We start from the raw sequence: 19,165 nt of genomic DNA, 5'->3' as shown, positions 1-19,165 counted from the left end.
GCTAAGATTTTTTATTGCAAATTATTTATATAAATTCGTGTTGCGAATTACATCTAAATTATATTTTCAATTTTTAATTGCAATTCCGATCAGCATCAAGTTCTTGTGAGGAAAACTGTTTTTTGGGATACACATAATATACCCAAGTTCAAAATACCGACAAAGTTCAAATATGCAGCTAAATTAAAATACCGACAACGTCCGGTGTGTTTAACGTGGGTACCTGTTAACGACAGCCTTACCCCACGGCGCTCAAAAGCACACGGATCAAATCAATGCGTTGATCAGCGCCCTGAGAATGCTAAGTATTTTCAGTATCAATTGGCAGTGTGGAATGGACACACTAATCACCTTAGTCGGGTTCGAGGCCCATCTAAAACCTCAGCCTTGCTTTGGGTCCGGCACCCGGTTGCAATGCAACTCCACATTCAACTGACAGTCAGTTCTTCCCGCATTTGGGTTTTAACCACAACCACCACGATACTCCCCGAGGGGCCAATCCGCATGAGCAGGTTGGAGTAAATTCCAAGGGCTCCTGCTCCCCGTGGTACCAGAATTAAGTCTCCGGTCAGACCTCGTAGCCGAAGCTACTACCAGTTGAGCTTCCATACGGCTCTGGACTGGTGGCCAGAGTTGGACCCCATACACACATCACATACCCACACCATTCATACAAAAACTAACCCTAATTCCCAGCTAACCGCTTTCCCGCTTAAGCAATTCACGAGCAAACGACCTTAACTGTTCGGTTTTCCGACTAGTGGAGATCACACCACTAACATCTAATCGTCCATCAGTCCAACTAATCCCCATACCACCCAGATCCCTAATGTTCGAGTACATCGGGCTGTGCAATTAAATGCGACCAATTTTCTACCCCCGCCCCACAAAAACACCCCGGCCTATCCGATAAGTGCCTCAGTTGCAAAAATGCATTCAGAGGCCCATGCCCCGTAAGCAGAAAACCCAGACTCAGACAAAATCTGAAGTCTGGGTTATCCTCAACGAACCCAGCGTCACGAATGTACTCATACGTCACTCGGGCGTTAGGACTATTGTCCAGAAATCCAGTCATTCCGCAGCAATGACACACTCAAGCCCCTTCTTAACCTGAATGCAACAGCACGCTGTATGACAATCAGGTCAAGAAGGGGTGCACGTAAAAAAACCTGCATAGCATCCATTGAGACGGTGCGACATACAGGCAAACAGGCAAGCATCATACAACGCTGAATTGAGAGGAGTTTTTGAGACCCCAAGACAGTCGTGGCTGCCTCCCACCATACAGGGGCTCCATATGTGGCACAGGCCACAAACAAGCCACGATGTATGGTGCGGACAGCACAACATCCGTGACCCCAATCTCTCCTCAAAATGCGGCGTATTTTGCCTGCGGTTGCCTGCAGGCGCTCCTTCACATTCGCCAAGTGTGGAGTAAAACACATCCTTTCACTCATGGTCAACCAAATTGGAATATTTCACTTGCGTCACATATTTGATGGTGTCCCATTCACACGGATAATCGGTGGACAAACCGGTGACAATCTGCGCTAAAGCAGCATTGCCACCATTTCTTCCCTCGATATGTCAACCCCCTCAACTACACCCTAAGTATTCACGATCTCTAAGAGATCTCCTCCCGCCCGCTAGAGCTCAGACCGCGATATTATTAAGAATAGTATTTATTTTAAAACTTCTTATGTCTATATTTTGATTTGTCACGCCACCAAGCAAACCGAAGCCGAGTCTTTTTAGTCCCGCCGCCAGATGATTACCAGAGGTATTCGACTGTATCTCCAGTATGCGTTGACGTGTTTCATTGTCGTGTTCATCGAGCACAACGCGACCCAAACTATACGATAATGTTTCCGTTAATTTAGCTGTTGAATTGGAAATTCCATGTGTCACATTCTTTACCAGACTCTTTACAGAACCCTCAAAATTTAGGCCACACCTTCGGAAAGATCGTTGGCAAAACCAAGCGGATTCCCAAGAAAGTCGACACTACGGCAATATTACGATTGGGTAAATTTTAGAATAGCATCTCCCGATATCGGGGTATGTATGGATAGAGGATGTCCTCCAGATTAAGAATATATATATACTTATATATATTTGCCGCTGATTTATGGTTTTTGAGATATTTGCAATTAAAGTTAAAAAATTAAACTATTTAAAATGCGTGCTTCTCCCATTTATAATGAATTTTATAGTTATATTTTTAACTTTTATATCCACTAACACTTTACTAATTCGTTTCTAATCGTTTACTTTATATCTAATAGTGCAAAAATAACTTTTATTCAACATTTAACTTTTGTTCATTTAGTTTTGTTCATACAATAACAAAAGGGTTGCATTCTAACTAAAAATCAGTGCTACCTTACGTTCATATTTTACAGAAGAACCAAAAGAAATAAAGAAAACAAATAATATCCTAATGACAGGAAATATATAACACGTTAGTTTTCCGCATAGAATTCTTTCTGCGAGAGGGGCATCGACATCAGCCTAGTACAGGAGCCCTGGGTCAATGATGATTCCATTAAAGGGCTAAACAGCAACAACTATAACCTGTTTTACACACGGAACAGAGGTAAACCTAGGGCATGCATCCTTATCAATAAAAGTATAAATGCATTTCTTTGTCCTAATTACAGCACAGCAGATATCACAGTGGTAAAGGTGGAACAGAAGGAAAAGCCCTTCTTCTTGGTCTCGGCCTACTTGGCCCATGACGAAGACTTACCACCGGCCCCGCTCGCCAGACTAGTAGAGGAGAACAGGAGGGATGATGTCCTAATAGGGTGTGATGCAAACGCAAGGCACACCGTATGGGGTAGCTCCAATATAAACACCAGAGGTGAGTCACTCTTGCAGTATATTTTGAATAGTAATCTAAGTATTTGCAACAAGGCGATAAGCCAACATTTACTTTCCCAAGCTCGGATAGGTTTCCGGGGTGGGAGGAAGTGCTTGACCTCACGCTATCAACAGACACAGACAGTCTCGTTGTGGATAACTGGAGGGTATCCGATGAGCCTTCCATGTCGGATCACTCTTGGATACTCTTCAGCATCCGCGAGAAGTACAGTGCGTCTCTCACATACCGGAACCCTAGAAGAACGGCATGGGGAAAATTTACCAGTATAGCAACAAAATGCCTTGAAAAGGGAGGCAACAAGAGTATCAGAAATCCTGAGGAATTAGATTCAGAAGTAGAGAAGTTGGAAAAAATTTTAACCACAACTTTTAATAAATCTACTCCGCTAACAGTTTTGAAAAAGAGAAAGTCTCTTCCTTGGTGGAACAGTGAACTTAAGAGTTTGAGAACACAACTAAGGAAAACTTTCAATGAGAGTTTTAGAACCAAAATCTGGCAGCCATATAAAGACATTATGAAAGAATACAAAAAAGCAGTCAGGAAAGCTAAAAAGGACTCATGGCAATATTTCTGCACATCGATAGAAAGTTGCAGAGAAGCCGCTAGGCTGAGTAAAATGCTATCCAAAGATCATATTAACACTGCCTCCATTAGGGCTGAGGGAAGTGATTGGACCTCCTCGGCAAAAGAGTCCCTGGAGGTACTAATCACAACGCACTTCCCCGGGAGCCAGCAAAAACCTTCAACGAGGGTTCAACCAGAACCACCGCTGAATGCAGCTGACTATCGAAGCCAAATAGTAGACAAAAGTAAAATCAAATATGCCATAAACAGTTTTGCACCATTTAAAGCGGCAGGTCCTGACGGGATTATGCCCATAATGCTGCAAAAACTAGTAGAACCAATGGTTCTAAGGCTTGAAAATATATACAAGGCTAGCATTCAACTATCTTACATCCCAAGAAGTTGGAAAAGGAGTAAAGTAGTGTTCCTTCCAAAACCAGGCAGAAGAACACACGAGAATGCCAAGGATTTTAGACCTATAAGCCTTACCTCCTGTATGCTGAAGGTACTAGAAAGGCTAATAGATCTACACGTAAGAGCAATAATGGCGGAGAAGTTATCGAAGTCCCAACATGCGTACATGAAGGGCCGATCAACCGAAACCGCCCTTCACGAGGTGATAAGTGTAATCGAAAAATCACTACACCACAAACAATACACCATGGCTGCATTTCTAGACATAGAGGGCGCCTTCAACAACATAGAAGTAAATGCGATAATTAATTCTCTGGCACATGGTGGCACAGACGACACTGTGTGCAGATGGATACTATCGATGCTTGAGAATAGGAAGATTATAGCTTCAAACGGCGCTGCAACACAAACAAGCTATGTGAGTAGAGGAACGCCACAAGGGGGGGTCCTCTCTCCGATTCTTTGGGTTGCAGCGCTGAACGAAATACTACTCCAACTAAACGGTGAAGGAGTGAAAGCAGTAGCGTATGCAGACGATATAGTGTTGTTGGTTTCAGGCATGTTTCCTTCAACAGTCAGCGAGATTATGGAAAGAGCACTTCGTAGGTTAAACCTATGGGCTAAAAACAATGGTCTAGGAGTTAACCCGAACAAAACAGAACTGATGCTATTCACTAGCAGAACCAAAATACCTCAGTTTCAACTTCCGGTACTAAACGGTACAACACTCACTCTATCCCCACAGCTAAATACTTGGGGGTGGAGATTGACACCAAACTGTCCTGGAAAATAAATATAGAAAAAAGAATAAACAAAGCATACATGGCCTACTATACTTGTAAGAAAATCGTCAACAAGAATTGGGGCCTTAAACCAAGTATAATCATGTGGATGTATACGGCTGTCATAAGACCTATACTTACATATGGAGCTCTGGTATGGTGGCCAGCGCTAAACAAACAATACAATATTAGAAAATTAAATGGAATACAAAGAGCAGCATGTGCGGGTGTTACGGGTGCAATCAGGTCATGTCCGACTGATGCGCTTAATGTGATCCTGCATCAACTACCAATGGACATTTTTATTCACAAAACAGCAGCTATTGCGGCGATAAGAATAAAAGAATTGGGAGGTTGGAAACAGCTGAACTACGGACATAGTGTAATTCTAAACAAGTTCACTATTAACAAATCAGACTACATTCTCCCAAAGCTGGATTTCAGTAGACACTTCCAGGTGAGGATACCATCTAGACGAGAATGGAGAAGAGGTTCAATAGTAGAGGAAGATACCACCTCAGTCTATACCGACGGGTCCAAAATGGACTGCGGAGTGGGCACGGGGTATTCTCCGCTGATCTAGGCATATCTCTCTCTATACGTCTACCGAACTCGGCTAGCATCTTCCAAGCAGAAGTACTAGGCATAGAAAAAGCCTGCGAGGTTCTATTAGAAAACTACGGAAATATACATAAAGCAACTATATTTACGGACAGCCAGGCGGCCCTCCTGGCATTGTCTTCACCCATGACAAATTCCAGTATAGTTCACAGCTGCAAGAGAGCACTAAGCTCAATAAAAGACAAGCTCCAGCTAAACTTGATCTGGGTTCCCGGATACAGGAACTTTTTCGGTAACGAAAAAGCAGACGAGTTGGCAAAGGCAGGAGCTTTCCTCAATGAATCCGAGGCGGAGCTAATACCAAGCCCGCTAGGATCGATAAAAGGTGAGATCAATAGACAATTTCAGCAAATTGCAAACAACAGGTGGAAAAACATTACAAAATGCGTCATAACTAAACAATTATGGCCAACATATGACAGGAAAAGAACAAATGATTTATTAAATAGGTCAAGAAAAAGTATTTACAGAATAACAGCTACCACAACAGGGCACTGGCCATTTGGGGAACATGCGTCCAAAATGGGATTGCCCTACAACGATATCTGCCGTGGCTGCGGAGTAGCAGGGAACAAGGAAACAATTTTCCACTTTCTCTGCGAATGCCCAGCTCTAGCACAGATCCGACACAAAACACTCGGAATCCACCAAGCACCAAATCTTGAATGGATTTCCACCAAAAGCATATCGGACATAAGTAGTTTCATCGAAACCTCAAAATGGTTTGAGAGAGAAGGTGAAACGTAATAGCAGATACAGGTGGTTCTACGAATAGTGTATCAAAATGGCACATCAAGTGCTAATTGAGCCCGATAGGGCTGCACTCCTACCTACCTACCTAACACTTTACTAATTCGTTTCTAATCGTTTACTTTATATCTAATAGTGCAAAAATAACTTTTATTCAACATTTAACTTTTGTTCATTTAGTTTTGTTCATACAATAACAAAAGGGTTGCATTCTAACTAAAAATCAGTGCTACCTTACGTTCATATTTTACAGAAGAACCAAAAGAAATAAAGAAAACAAATAATACCCCAATGACAGGAAATATATAACACATTAGTTTTCCGCATAGAATTCCTTTCTGCATTGGCGACCTTCGTCCGCGCTTCAAAAAAATAACCCTCGGTCGGACAAACACCTGGGCGTGCTCAGTTTTTTGCGTCCTTTCTGCCCGATCCAAAACCGGGATTTATCAAGATAATGAGAATTCTGAAAGATTTTACATTACTCATCACACGATAATGAATTTATAGCCCTGACAGACGACGGCGCTAATATGCATTAGCGGGTTTAATTTACATTTACTTTCGCATTTGACCCATGTTAATGCAACTTTGTAATGCACAAGAATTTCGTACATTTATCTGAATTTACCAAATTTGAGTACGCAACACTGCTCAAAAATGGCCGATTTTTGCCATTTTTTGATGTCGCTTGAAGTCTGCTAATCAAATTATGTGCAAGTATATTAACAAAAAAAATTTTAATATTTTTAAATGGCAGAAAATAACGCACAGTTTGCTACCCATTTTTCCAATATTCTCAACTTTTTCGCACACTTTTTCCGCATTACAATCAATTATTGCTTTTAATTTCACTCTATTGTCTTTTAACGTAGCTAATAATAAAGGAGGATGGAGTCATGTGTAGAAGTTCACGCAAGTGAGGAAAGTTCTCCGATCGCCATTCACTTGGGAGTGGCCAGAAACGATTCTTTTACATATGACTCAAGGAGCTCACGACTTCCGGTCTTTGACCAAGTATCCTCTGGGTATCCTAATAACATCCGTTTGAAGGCGAGCTCAGGTGAGATGGCGAAACATCCCCTCCGCAGTGTTTGGGACCCGCCACGTAAAAAAAACACCCCCAGTGAATAGGTATGACTAGCCTCGTATGAGAGACCCCCCTTTTGATGACGACCATGGCAAATGAAATAAGGACTACGAATTGAGGGCATGCACCTGGAATGTCCGGTCCCTTAATTGGGAAGGTGCCACTGCCCAGCTGGTTGATGTCCTCAAGAAAATAAAGGCTGACATCACCGCCGTCCAAGAAATGCGATGGACGGGACAAGGACAGAGACGAGTAGGTCCTTAAGGCATTTACTACAGTGGCCATATAAAGGAACGCAAGTTTGGTGTTGGATTCGTGGTGGGAGAGAGACTTCGTCGCCGAGTACTATCATTCACTCCGGTGAATGAACGTCTAGCCACAATCCGCATCAAAGCGAGGTTCTTTAACATATCGCTGATTTGTGTCCACGCCCCGACGGAAAAGAATGATGATGTGAACAAAGATGCCTTCTATGAGCGCTTGGGCAAAGGGTGGGCAAAGAAGGTATATTTGGCACTACGGTCAGTAAATTCAGCCTCCACGACGAAACATGCCCAAATGGGTTGAGGCTGATTGACTTCGCCGGGGCCCGAAATATGGTTTTCTGTGGTACTAGATTCCAGCACAAGAAGATACATCAAGCTACCTGGCTGTCTCCGAATCGAAAAGCCACCAACCAGATCTATCATGTTGCGATAGACGGAAGACACGTCATCATCCGGGAGTGCAGGCAGAAGTGCAAACTTGAACTTATATTTTTATTGTGTTCTCTGTATCACATACCCAAGAATATGAAGACATAAATATACATATGTATGCATGCCCATGATGATACTCCCAACCACAGCATTGTGATATTTTCATGCTTCAATATTTTTGCTTTGAACCAGGCAATCGCAATGTATGCAAATATTTACATATACTTTTGCGTTTGCCGTCGGCATTTCCATATTGGCATGTAAACATATGTATGTAATTATGATATGAGTACAATTTTTTATGAATGCATGAATAGTAATATTTATAGCCAATTTGGACTTGCATATTTAATAATTTTATTTGATTTTTACATAATATACTATACTAATAAATATTTTTGTATTATGTTTCTTAGTAATAGAAATTGAATTTATCACAACAATATATAAATATATCGTCTATCATATTAATCTTATTATCTGCTCATATGATTGCATGTATACGCATGTGCGCATTCAGAAATTTAAATCATGATTTTATCACTTATCAATATATTACATGTGCGCGGATTGGTCTGCATGTTCATATACATTCATTTATACTTATATGTACATATATTTGTATACACTTCCGAACAAATAATGCACAAGCATACAAACATACATACATATGCGTACACATGTGAATATGTCACCAAAAAAACTTTAAACATTGTTCCACAAAAACAATTGTTTCAAACAACAGAAGCATCACAAGTCAATATGGCAGCCAAATTGGCGAAAGACAAATGTAGTAAATTTTACAATAAAAACGATTTCATTCATAAACACAGGCGCAAATTCCACAAGCGACCTCGCTTCATTCAAACGCCGTAACATCTCCCCGAGCATACCTTTGCCAACAAGCGTCTCATAAATTGAACAACTTTCTGATGCTTCTTCACAGAAAGAAGTGAGAAAAGTGGCAACAACGCAGTTGTCGATTTATAATATTTATCTACTCTAAAATATTTTTCCGCGACTCGCAAAAATTTGCGTCAATATGTATTCACGCTCATACGTATACATACATACATATTTACGCACGTTTGTAGGCAAAGCTGTTACAGCGGCAAGGGAAGCGTTGACAATCGGCGGCCATTCGTTTATTTTTTTCGGCACAGCTTGGATTTTCTATCATCACACAAGTGCTGAACACAATGAGCGAGTTAAGGATTGTATCCCTTATAATAGTAACAAAATCAAAACAACCTTTTGTTTCAGTAAACAGAATGCAGAAACAACCTTGAGTTTCAACAATTGAAATGCACTATCACTACAACAATCAATCCTAAACAAACAAGTATCAAAACAACATTGAGTTTGAGTACCGCAACAACCTTATCTTAAAACAAAGCAAATGTTTTTAAGCAAACAATATATACAAGTATGTAAACAAACCGAAACATATAAAACAATCTGTATTTAAACAAACTATCAACTAGTAATAAGTAAACATACTAGTTAGTATAAATAGAAGTAAGAAACATGTAATAAGTTAGTCTTAAGAGTATAAATAAAGAGTACACATTTCGGTGCAGCTCAAAATATATTCTTTTGACTCATTTTTACTTAATGTAAAAATTAACTAGCGCGACAGACTGCAAACGACATCTGTCAAATATTAGGGACACAGTTATTGAGGCAGCTGCACAACTACATAAATGTGTCCATAAGAACGTGTGTATTTTAATATTTGACAGATGTCGCTTGCAGTCTGTCGCGCTCAATGTGTTCAGCACTTGACTCTTTGACAAAACGCCAGTTTCGGCCATTGGTTGACCGACAACGGAGATGCGTGCGACACTTGTTATTATGAACGTATGTACATACTTATACTTATACTTATATGCCATAGAAATTCTATTGGTGCAAACATGGAAATGATAACGAAATAATGCGAATATGCATATTTCATGAAGCTCATCAATTTTCTTTGAAGAAATCTATATATTAGGCCGGGTCGATTTGTGGGGAGGCAAAAAAATCGCCCATTGCTCTATGAAAATCATATTCTAGGGATCAAAATAAGAAACTTTGCCGAAGGAACCATACCTCTAAAACGAATTTTGATTTCCCCCAATTTGGGTCGAACTTTTGGGTAGGGGCAAATTTTGAAAAATCCCACTTTGACCCATTTAGAGTGCTCCAATCGAGTCGAAATGTATGACCGACCCCCACTAACTTTGGACGGCCGATCCACCCATGCCAGTGGCACACCCCCTGGAACTCCCCTGGGGGGTTCCCCATACAATCATTTAAAAAAATCACCATTTTTGGTGATTTACATGAAAATATCAGCTAAATTGCAATGTTTTTTCTTTATTTATTTATAATAATATCTATTTTTTCTCTTAAGAAATATATTTAGTCAGAACATATGTAAATGAAAAAATTAATTTAAGTGAGTAATAGAAAAGAAACTAAAAAAAAATTATTGTTTGAAGTCTTTTTTACTTTCAAGTCTGGGCAATTTCGCACGGCTCTCTAATGTCGTCGCCATAACAGCCTCTATATTTTCCGGTATAACCCGTTTGGAAACGCTAGCTAGCAATTGAACATGTCGTTCCGTTCCTTGTATGTGTGATGGAATTTTTGGATCATTAAACGGTGGATCATCTTGATTTAAATATTCTTTCAATGTATCGTACGGAATGCTTCGCGTGAATAGTGGTTCAAATACGATATTTATATCATTCAAATTGATCATTTCCGTATAACTTGTGCAATTAAAGTTTATATCTGGTTTTTTATAAACTCTAAGTTCCATTGGCTCGTCAGTCGCGCTTTTCTTTCCTATCATCAAACAACATTGATAACAAGATATTATCCGAATGCGCATAATATGAATTATCTTTAATTACTTGATTGACAATTTTGCGTAAACGAGGTTCTAGAAATCGTGACCAACCAATGAACTTGAAAAATAATGCACTGCCGTACACGACAGAGCTGTAATACTTGATATTGAAGTACATTGGCACATAACATTTAATTATAAATTCAACCAGAATTCTTAAATTTGCATCTGGATTTTCCGTTGTTCCGTTCCATATAATCGCAATAATCTAGCGGCCTTGGTGAGCCACCGAGAATGTACAATTTTACCTGGTTTGATGTTAGCCAGATCCACCGGAACCACACCGCTAGAAATTGCATGGGCCATGTCGTATAAGTACTTCGAATCAGTGGAAAATTCTTTTTTTTCTGGAGCAGGGGGCATATTTTGCAACTAAATTTTCTGGAAGCCGTCCACCACCTAAAAATATATAATAATAAAATAATTAAAAATGGTTGACAATTATAATAAATGAGTAAATGATAGCAATAACTTACCGGAAGAGTTTCACAAGTTTCGATTTGACGGCTCAGTTTTCCGTTTGTCGATCTTGGTCCAGTGCTGGTTGGTTTATCCAAAGCTTCAAACAAATGCCGAAACGGAAGTTCGTTGAAGTGTAGAAGGCAAACAAACCAATGCAATGGTCTTTTTAACAGCAATTCGAATCGTCGTATAATTCCACCGTGTGGGCCAGTGTTTGTTGGCTCACCGTCAGTGCATATTCCAATTAATGTATCCAGTGATATATTTTTATCGTTAAAAAAACCATTTAATTTGGTTGTTTTGTATTCAGCGGTTTCATGTTCCAGTCTTACGTAACCAATCAATTCAGAATTGGGTTCTCTCAAAATAACAAGATGAGGTTCTTTTACCATCCTAGCATGATACTTCTCATCAATTTTATCTATCGTTAAAGTATAATCTTTTCTGCCATCGAATGAAAACGCTAACAAATTGGTATCATCTAACCGTTTGCGAAGCACTTCTTGTCTGCATTTCTCTTTTTCTCTGCGAACTTTCGATTTATCCATGATGAGAGGTTTCCCATGCTTATCTTTAATTTTAAAATCTTGCAAAAGAGCGGTTCCCAATGCTGATGCTACTCTGTCAGGCACACCAAATCTGTCACATACCAAGGCAAAGTTAAAACAATCGTATCTCTCTATGTATTGTGAACTTGTGCTTCTATCCATATCTTCTTGAACCGGTGGCGGTGCGTATGTTGAATCATCGGGATCTTGGTATGTTGGAATTGATGACATAGACGTTGCTCTTTGCTCTTCAGTTTCCATCATAAATGCATTCATTGTTAGTCTTCTCTGATTATGTTGATCGTGCATGAACTCTTTGAGGCGTTCGGGAACCCAGCCGCATGCACATGGAGCTGCCATCAAATCGCATTTACATGTTCCAATGTAAAAAATTGTTTCCAGAGATTTTACATACTCTGTAAATTGTTGGGTGTTGTTTCTTCTCTTGATTTGCTCTTGATACTTGTCAAGCAATTTATTCAATTTATTACATACACTTTTTTCAGCATTATTTCCATACCTAGTTTTTCCCAAATTCCAATCAACTTATCTTGTACTTGAATAGTGAATGATTTATGGGAGAGGTAATAAGAATGAAATGGTAATTGTAAAGTAAGACGCGTAGGGTTTCGGTTGTTAAATAGAACTCAGCTCTGGTTGGCCAGAGCTCCTTTATTTATAGCATTCCTCAGAGCCGTAACTAGGGCGTGGCGAAGGTGGCACCCGCCACCTGCGCAACAGTCGCAGAGGCGCAACGTAGGTTGAGCCTACATACGCCTGACGAAATATCGGTTGCTGAGCGTCTGAAAGAGCTACCGTCTGAAACTGGCGCGTCACCCACGGCGGGCGAAACAAGAGACATAGGGCGCGAACGGACCGAAAAAACTGCAGCGCCAGAGCCAGTGCAGTGGGCAGCAATGCGGAGTACCACACGTGCCAGTGCGAATGTAATCGTCGCGAGGCGCGCACAAAGCAAGGGCACCCGTGGACGTGTTATTCTAGAAATCGGGGGCGCCACGCTATTAGTGCGAGTCTGTCAGTCCTGTTTCTGTGCCCACTGCCGGCCGTGCCGTGTGTTGTGCTATAGGCCAGTCAGCCACAATCTGTGTTCATCTGTGATCCAGGTGACAAAACGCATGCTTTTTTCAATAAAATATGATGCAATGATGTAAAATTGTGCAAATTGTAGATTTTGTTTTCCATAGACAATGAGGACTGTCGGAAGGTGCTTTCTGATTTTCGGTATAACTTCCGGTTTAGCCGGAAATACTATCAATTTTTGTCTTTCAAACGACACATACATGTTTTTTCTTCAGTTTTGGAATAAACATTCATTCCCCTCTAGAATAACATACAATGTGCATAAATTCCAAGAAAATAGTATTTGAAAATTGTATCCTAATCTAGCAATATCAACTACACATCAAGGTTCCTATTTATAATATCCATGGAAACTTGCCATTAGTCGTTTTACGTTATTGTATAGGATAATTAGTTTCTATTCCAAAATCAAGAAAAAAATATGTAGGTGCCATTTGAAAAACAAAAATTGGTAGTATTCCGGTCAAAGCGCAATTCACTCAGGTCGAGTACAGATGACTAGTGACGGAGAGATTGCAAAATGTAAATGCAATTCTTTAGAAACACTGGGTTGATTCCTAATATACGGTATGTTTTCCCGGCTCGACTCATAGCCGAGCGAACGTGAGTGGAAAGTGCGCGGCGCGTGATTGATCTCCGCTCCCCACACTTGCGTATTCCACAAGCCGCAGGGTGTAATGGCAAAGCGCTTGCTTACGGATCCAGAGGTCATGGATTCGAACCCTACCCCTCGCATTCTTTCTACTTTTTTCCTTGATTTATGATTTTTTAATCGTTTCACTGCCTTTTTTCTAGTTCTATTTTTCATTTTACTCTAGATCTCAAGATTGAATTTCTAGTCTGATAAGTATTGCAGTGGATTCATCACCATACCATATTAGTACTGCCAGGAAACATTTGGATACTTAACGGAAGAAAATTGCGAGTGAGTATACCTACTGTAACTAATAAAACATACATAGTTATTAAAATTTTCTCAACTGTATTTTGAACAATTATTTTTTATAAATATTTACTTTTTTATAGAGATGCCACTAAAGAAGAAATTGTCGGGTGCTCAATTCAAGCAGATTCGCGAAGAGAAAAAGGCTGCAGCAGTAAAAAATAGTGGTAATATCCAGCAATTCTTCGCGAGGGAATTGCCATCAACGCAGACTGCACAATCGCAATCAGAAGACGAAAATGATGAATTGAATAGAGAACAAAACATGGAAGTGGAATTCAACGATACGCTTTCTGAGACGGATTCCTCAAATCAGCACAGAACGGCTTCAACGACTGGCAACATCTCAATCCCTATTTACCGAGACACGAAAACTCGACGTCTCATAGATCCAATTATATAAAAATGAAAACATTTGAGAATAAGTTGAAATGTGGCGGTTTCATCGATGACCATCTTCTCAAAGAATTTGATAAGGAAAGAGCAAAGTGGCGACATATTTTAAAAGTGATACTCGATGCAACTTTCCACTGCGTCAAAACCAACGACGCCTTTAGAGGTAGCAGTGAAGTAATTGGGCGACCAGACTGTGGAAAGTTTTTGAACACTATTGAATTGATTAGCCACTATGATGCCACAATAAAAAAACATATCGAGACACACAATAAAGGCACAATCTCATATTTTTCACCGGCGATTCAGAACGAATTGATCAATTTGGCTGCCCAGCAAGTGCAATCACATATAATTAGCGACATAAAAGCAGCTAAATATTTCTCAATCCTCTTCGATTGTACGACCGACATTTCTCACAAAGAACAGATGGTTCAAATAATTCGGTACGTTAAAATCGAAAACAAGAAATGTACAATTGAAGAAAGCTTCATCACGTTTATTAACACCGAAGAAAAAACCGGTGAAGGTCTTTCGGGAGAAATTCTTGATAAATTAAGAAAAGATGGGCTAGACATTGCAAATGTACGAGGACAGTCTTATGACAACGGAGCTAATATGGCAGGCAAATATAAAGGTGTGCAGTCGAGAATATTAGCTTTGAACGTGAATGCTCGGTTTATTCCATGTACTACTCATAGCCTAAATTTGATTGGGGTCAATGCTGCCAACGTGATACCGCAAATGCAAACTTTTTTGGTATCATCCAACAAACGTATAATTTTTTTTTTGGATCGGCAACTCGTTGGAAATTTTTGCAAGCAGAACTAAAAATAACGTTGAGTAAGCTAAAACTCATCAAATCTTATCTTCGTTCCTCTTTAGGCCAGGAACGGTTGGCGAATATCTCCATTTTGTCGATTGAGAAGGATACTACAACACGTCTCAATTTCGATAAAATAATCCATTTATTTGCAGAGGCGAAATCCAGAAAAGTATTATTCTGAATGATATAAGCGATCCTTGTATAAATTATTATTGAAAATAAGATGTACGTTCTTTCACTTGTAAATATATGATTTTTGATTTGGACAACATCGGTTTCCATTATACTATATGGTAAGGGCGCAAGCAAGGTTGTTGCCACAGGCGCTGAAGCAGCTAGTTCCGGCTCTGGCATTCCCTATCCTAATTTATGTATGCACCACATGCTGAGTGCATACACACATCTTAACACTAATCTACTGTACATACCGACAGTATGTACACATATCTTAAGCATACATAAGTGTTTTCAAGGGCAAACACAATTGTCTATTGTTAGTTTAAGATCATCACTTAAATTAATTTTTTTCATTTGCATATGTTCTGACTAAATAAATTTCTTAAGAGAAAAAATAGATATTATTATAAATCTATATAAGTAAAAATGAATCGCCAAAATGTATGTACGCTCATAACTCAATAACGCCTGTACCAATTTGGCCAATTCTTTTTCTTAAATGTTCGTTGAAGTTCAAAGATGGTTTTTACGGCTAGAAAAATTCGAATAATTTCCGGAAAACCCCTAAAAACAGCCTTTTTCTTTTCCCCATACAAACGTTACATACATACATATGTATGTACATACATATGTATATAAAAATGAATGTTTGTTTGTTAGTAACACTAAGAGAACTGTTGATGAAATTTTTAAAGGTTGTTTGTTGTGGATCGGGAAAGGTTTAGAAACAAATATCTACCTTATACTTTTCATGAGGAGAAGTCGGAAAATTGGACAATTCCAAAAATTAACATTTTTCATACAAATTTTTTTCAATTTTTGTTTGTTTTGTTTTTCAATATTTTGATTTGTAAATTATTTGAATCGTTCAATTGCGGTCGCTTGCTTTTTTATTCCGGCTATTCAAAGGAAAAATTATTGAAAATTATTCAGTGAAAACTTTATGTGTGTTTCAGACGAAGTGATCAATTACTGATTGAAACTTTGTTACGAAGCTACGAAGAGGTCGTGCTAATATTTGTCGGCGTTCTTTTTGCCATCAACGTATGGCAGCCCAAAGAAAGGCAAGAAGTACTCCCAAAATGCGATGACATATGTACGTGCGGAATTATGGATCGCGGTAAATCAGCTAGCGATCGTAACGATATCACAGCACGACTTATTAAACAATAGCTGCGATGTTTGACGGTCTTTATCTTGAAGCAACCTATGGTATATATGGTGCTGTTAGATGCTGAATGTATTCTGTTGCGTGTTGCCGCACGCACACATTCTTCTTTGGATGCGGATGGTGATTACACCAGATCAAATTGATTAAATCATTTCAGCGGAAATTCCAGATATGTAAATTCAGAGATATGTAGATCCAGAATTATACGAAGTGGTGAAAACCAATATGGTTCATAGACTTTGGGAACCTTACAATCCCACTTTGGTTTGTATGTCTGACAATAAATGCACGAAACACTACTCATGTGCTTTTCTTTCGGAAACGGAAATGGGAAATGACGGATATTCACTGAATCGGCGGCGCTCACCCGACGACAATGGCAGAACATTTAGCATGTAGAGGTGTGAATATCGACGCTAACAACACATCGACGTTGAAAACATATGGATCGTACCATATTCGCCACTTTTGTCTAATTCACATTCAAAACTCATGTCAATGTTGAATATTGTAGATTGGTGAAATCGATCAAATACGTTTGCAAGTACGTCACCAAAGAAAGCAACATAGCGGTTATTGGCCTAGAACAATATGAGATCAGCAGTATCAAATGGGTCAATATGTGAACCGCAGTAAAGCGCTTTGTAAGATGTTTACTTTTGCAATTCATGAAAGTTTTCCGACTGTTGTGCGTCTCGCGGTTCAACTTCATTTAAGTCATTGCGTATTGTGAATGGTACAGTGTGTGCAACTTTTTGAGAAGCATGCCAGCAGTTGCATTTGCTGGAACATGATAATCACTGGAAACAGACGAAGGACAATGCGATAGTTACTTCGCATGCCACTGAAGTTCGCATACTTTTCGCGAAGATCATTTCGACATATCAGCCTTCGAATTCGCGTTAATTATGGGATACGAAAAAATGACATTGCCGATGACATTTTACATTGTATTCGCTAAGAATTGGAATTGGGCAAATTTCGGTTGATACTTCCAGTGGTTTGATATCAATTTCACATCCCTTTTGTCAATTCATTTCAACGGAAGATGAACTCATCACGAATGTTTATCCGCACATTGGCAAAATTATCGTAAATGCTATTGCTTGAGTGCACGCGCAATTTTAGTTGCCAAAAATACCGATGTTAATGACTTAAACTGGAAGATTCAAAGTCAAATTTCGGGAGGTTTGCGCTCATATAAATCGATCGATCGTCTTGACAAGAAAGACGAAACCGTAAATTATCCAGTGGAATTTTCAAATTCTTTGGAATGCCTTGGTATGCCCCAGTATCATTTGCGTCTCAAAGTTGGATCTGTCATTATTATGTTTCACAATCTTCATGCGCCGAAACTGTGTAATGGAACCCGACTGATTATGACGCAGTTATCGAATACAAGGGGCATCCATGTCATTTCAAACGTATTTAATTTCCAGGGAAAATTGCCTTTGCGTTGACAATCAACTGGACACAAGGAAATCGGGAAATGCTTTGTTTTTCGCACGGCCAGTTATATGTGGCGTGTTGACGAGTTGGAAACCGATCTTTTCTGTATATTTACGCACCAGAACAGAAATTAAAAAAATTATGTTTATTAAGCGGCGCTACATTAAAAAAATGTAGAAAAATCGAAAATAAATCATTTTCGACACAATATAATTTCAACTTTTTTCATTTCAAAGCATATAATTTCACGCAGGACAACGGCTGCGGGGTCAGCTAGTAAATAAATAAAAATAAAGAAAAAACATAGCAATTTAGCTGATATTTTCATGTAAATCACCAAAAATGGTGATTTTTTGAAATGATTGTATGGGGAACCCCCCAGGGGAGTTCCAGGGGGTGTGCCACTAGCATGGGTGGATCGGCCGTCCAAAGTTAGTGGAGGTCAGTCATACATTTGGACTCGATTGGAGCACCCTAAATGGGTCAAAGTGGGATTTTTCAAAATTTGCTCCTACCCAAAGGTTCGACCCAAATTGGGGGACATCAAAATTCGTTTTAGAGGTATGGTTTCTTCGGCAAAGTATCTTATTTTGATCCCTAGAATATGATTTTTATCGACCGTCCTACTATATATATAAAAGAAAGTGACGTTAGTTACTACGCTTATAACTGGAGAACGCCTGGACCGATTTCGGTGATTACCACCAATTCGGACAGGTCTCCGCCCAAACAAGGAGAATATTTAAGAAAATTCTGGAAAATTTTCCGGAAAAAAAAATTATGAAGAAATTAAATTTTCAAATACGATTTTAAAAAGGAAATAAAAACGAACATGATTTTAAATGCTGGCGCATAACTCAAAAACGCCTGGACCAATTTTGCCAATTCTTTTTTTAAAATGTTCGCTGAGGCTCAAGAATGGTTTTTATGGCGAAAAAAATTCAAATAATTGCCGGAAACCCCTAAAAAGAGCCCTTTTCTTTTTGCCATACAAACGAATGAATGCTGTTAGTAACGCTAATGCTCGAGAACAGCTGAACCAATCTTGATGAAATTTTCAGAGGTTGTTCGCTGTGGATCGAGGAAAGTTTAGAAATAAAAAAACCGTATGCTTTTCGTGAGGAAAAGTCGGAGAGTTGGACAATTCCAAAAAAATAACTTTTTTTCATACAAACATTTTTTTTCAACTTTTTTCCTTTGGACAGTCCATGGCACATGACCGAGTATTCCCAGGATGCGATGACATACGAATGAAATTATGGATCGCGGGCAATCAGCAAGCGATCGTCACGATGGCAGAGGACAACTTTTCAAACAACAGTTGCGATGTTTTGTAAACTTTATCTTAAAGCAACGTATATGTGGTGCTGTTAGATGCTGGATGTACTCTGTT

General features: G+C 39.3%; 1 protein-coding gene across 1 annotated transcript; it reads left to right on the top strand.

Moving 5' to 3' along the window:
- Positions 1-13,599: 13,599 nt before the first annotated feature.
- On the top strand, positions 13,600-15,166 carry LOC120777989. The gene is made up of 2 exons (XM_040109633.1): positions 13,600-13,738; positions 13,840-15,166. Exon 2 carries the CDS (start codon positions 13,842-13,844, stop codon positions 14,157-14,159), a length of 318 nt encoding a protein of 105 aa, XP_039965567.1. The 5' UTR covers positions 13,600-13,738; positions 13,840-13,841; the 3' UTR covers positions 14,160-15,166.
- Positions 15,167-19,165: the final 3,999 nt, after the last annotated feature.

Source organism: Bactrocera tryoni, chromosome 5 (genome assembly GCF_016617805.1).
Source record: "Bactrocera tryoni isolate S06 chromosome 5, CSIRO_BtryS06_freeze2, whole genome shotgun sequence".
Taxonomy (NCBI): domain Eukaryota; kingdom Metazoa; phylum Arthropoda; class Insecta; order Diptera; family Tephritidae; genus Bactrocera; species Bactrocera tryoni.
Note: the sequence above shows the minus strand (reverse complement) of the source record. Positions and strands in the feature narration are given on the sequence as shown.

Excerpts from the sequence above, each read along its gene's own strand:
- LOC120777989 (XM_040109633.1), top strand. The coding sequence starts at position 13,842 with ATGCCACTAAAGAAGAAATTGTCGGGTGCTCAATTCAAGCAGATTCGC.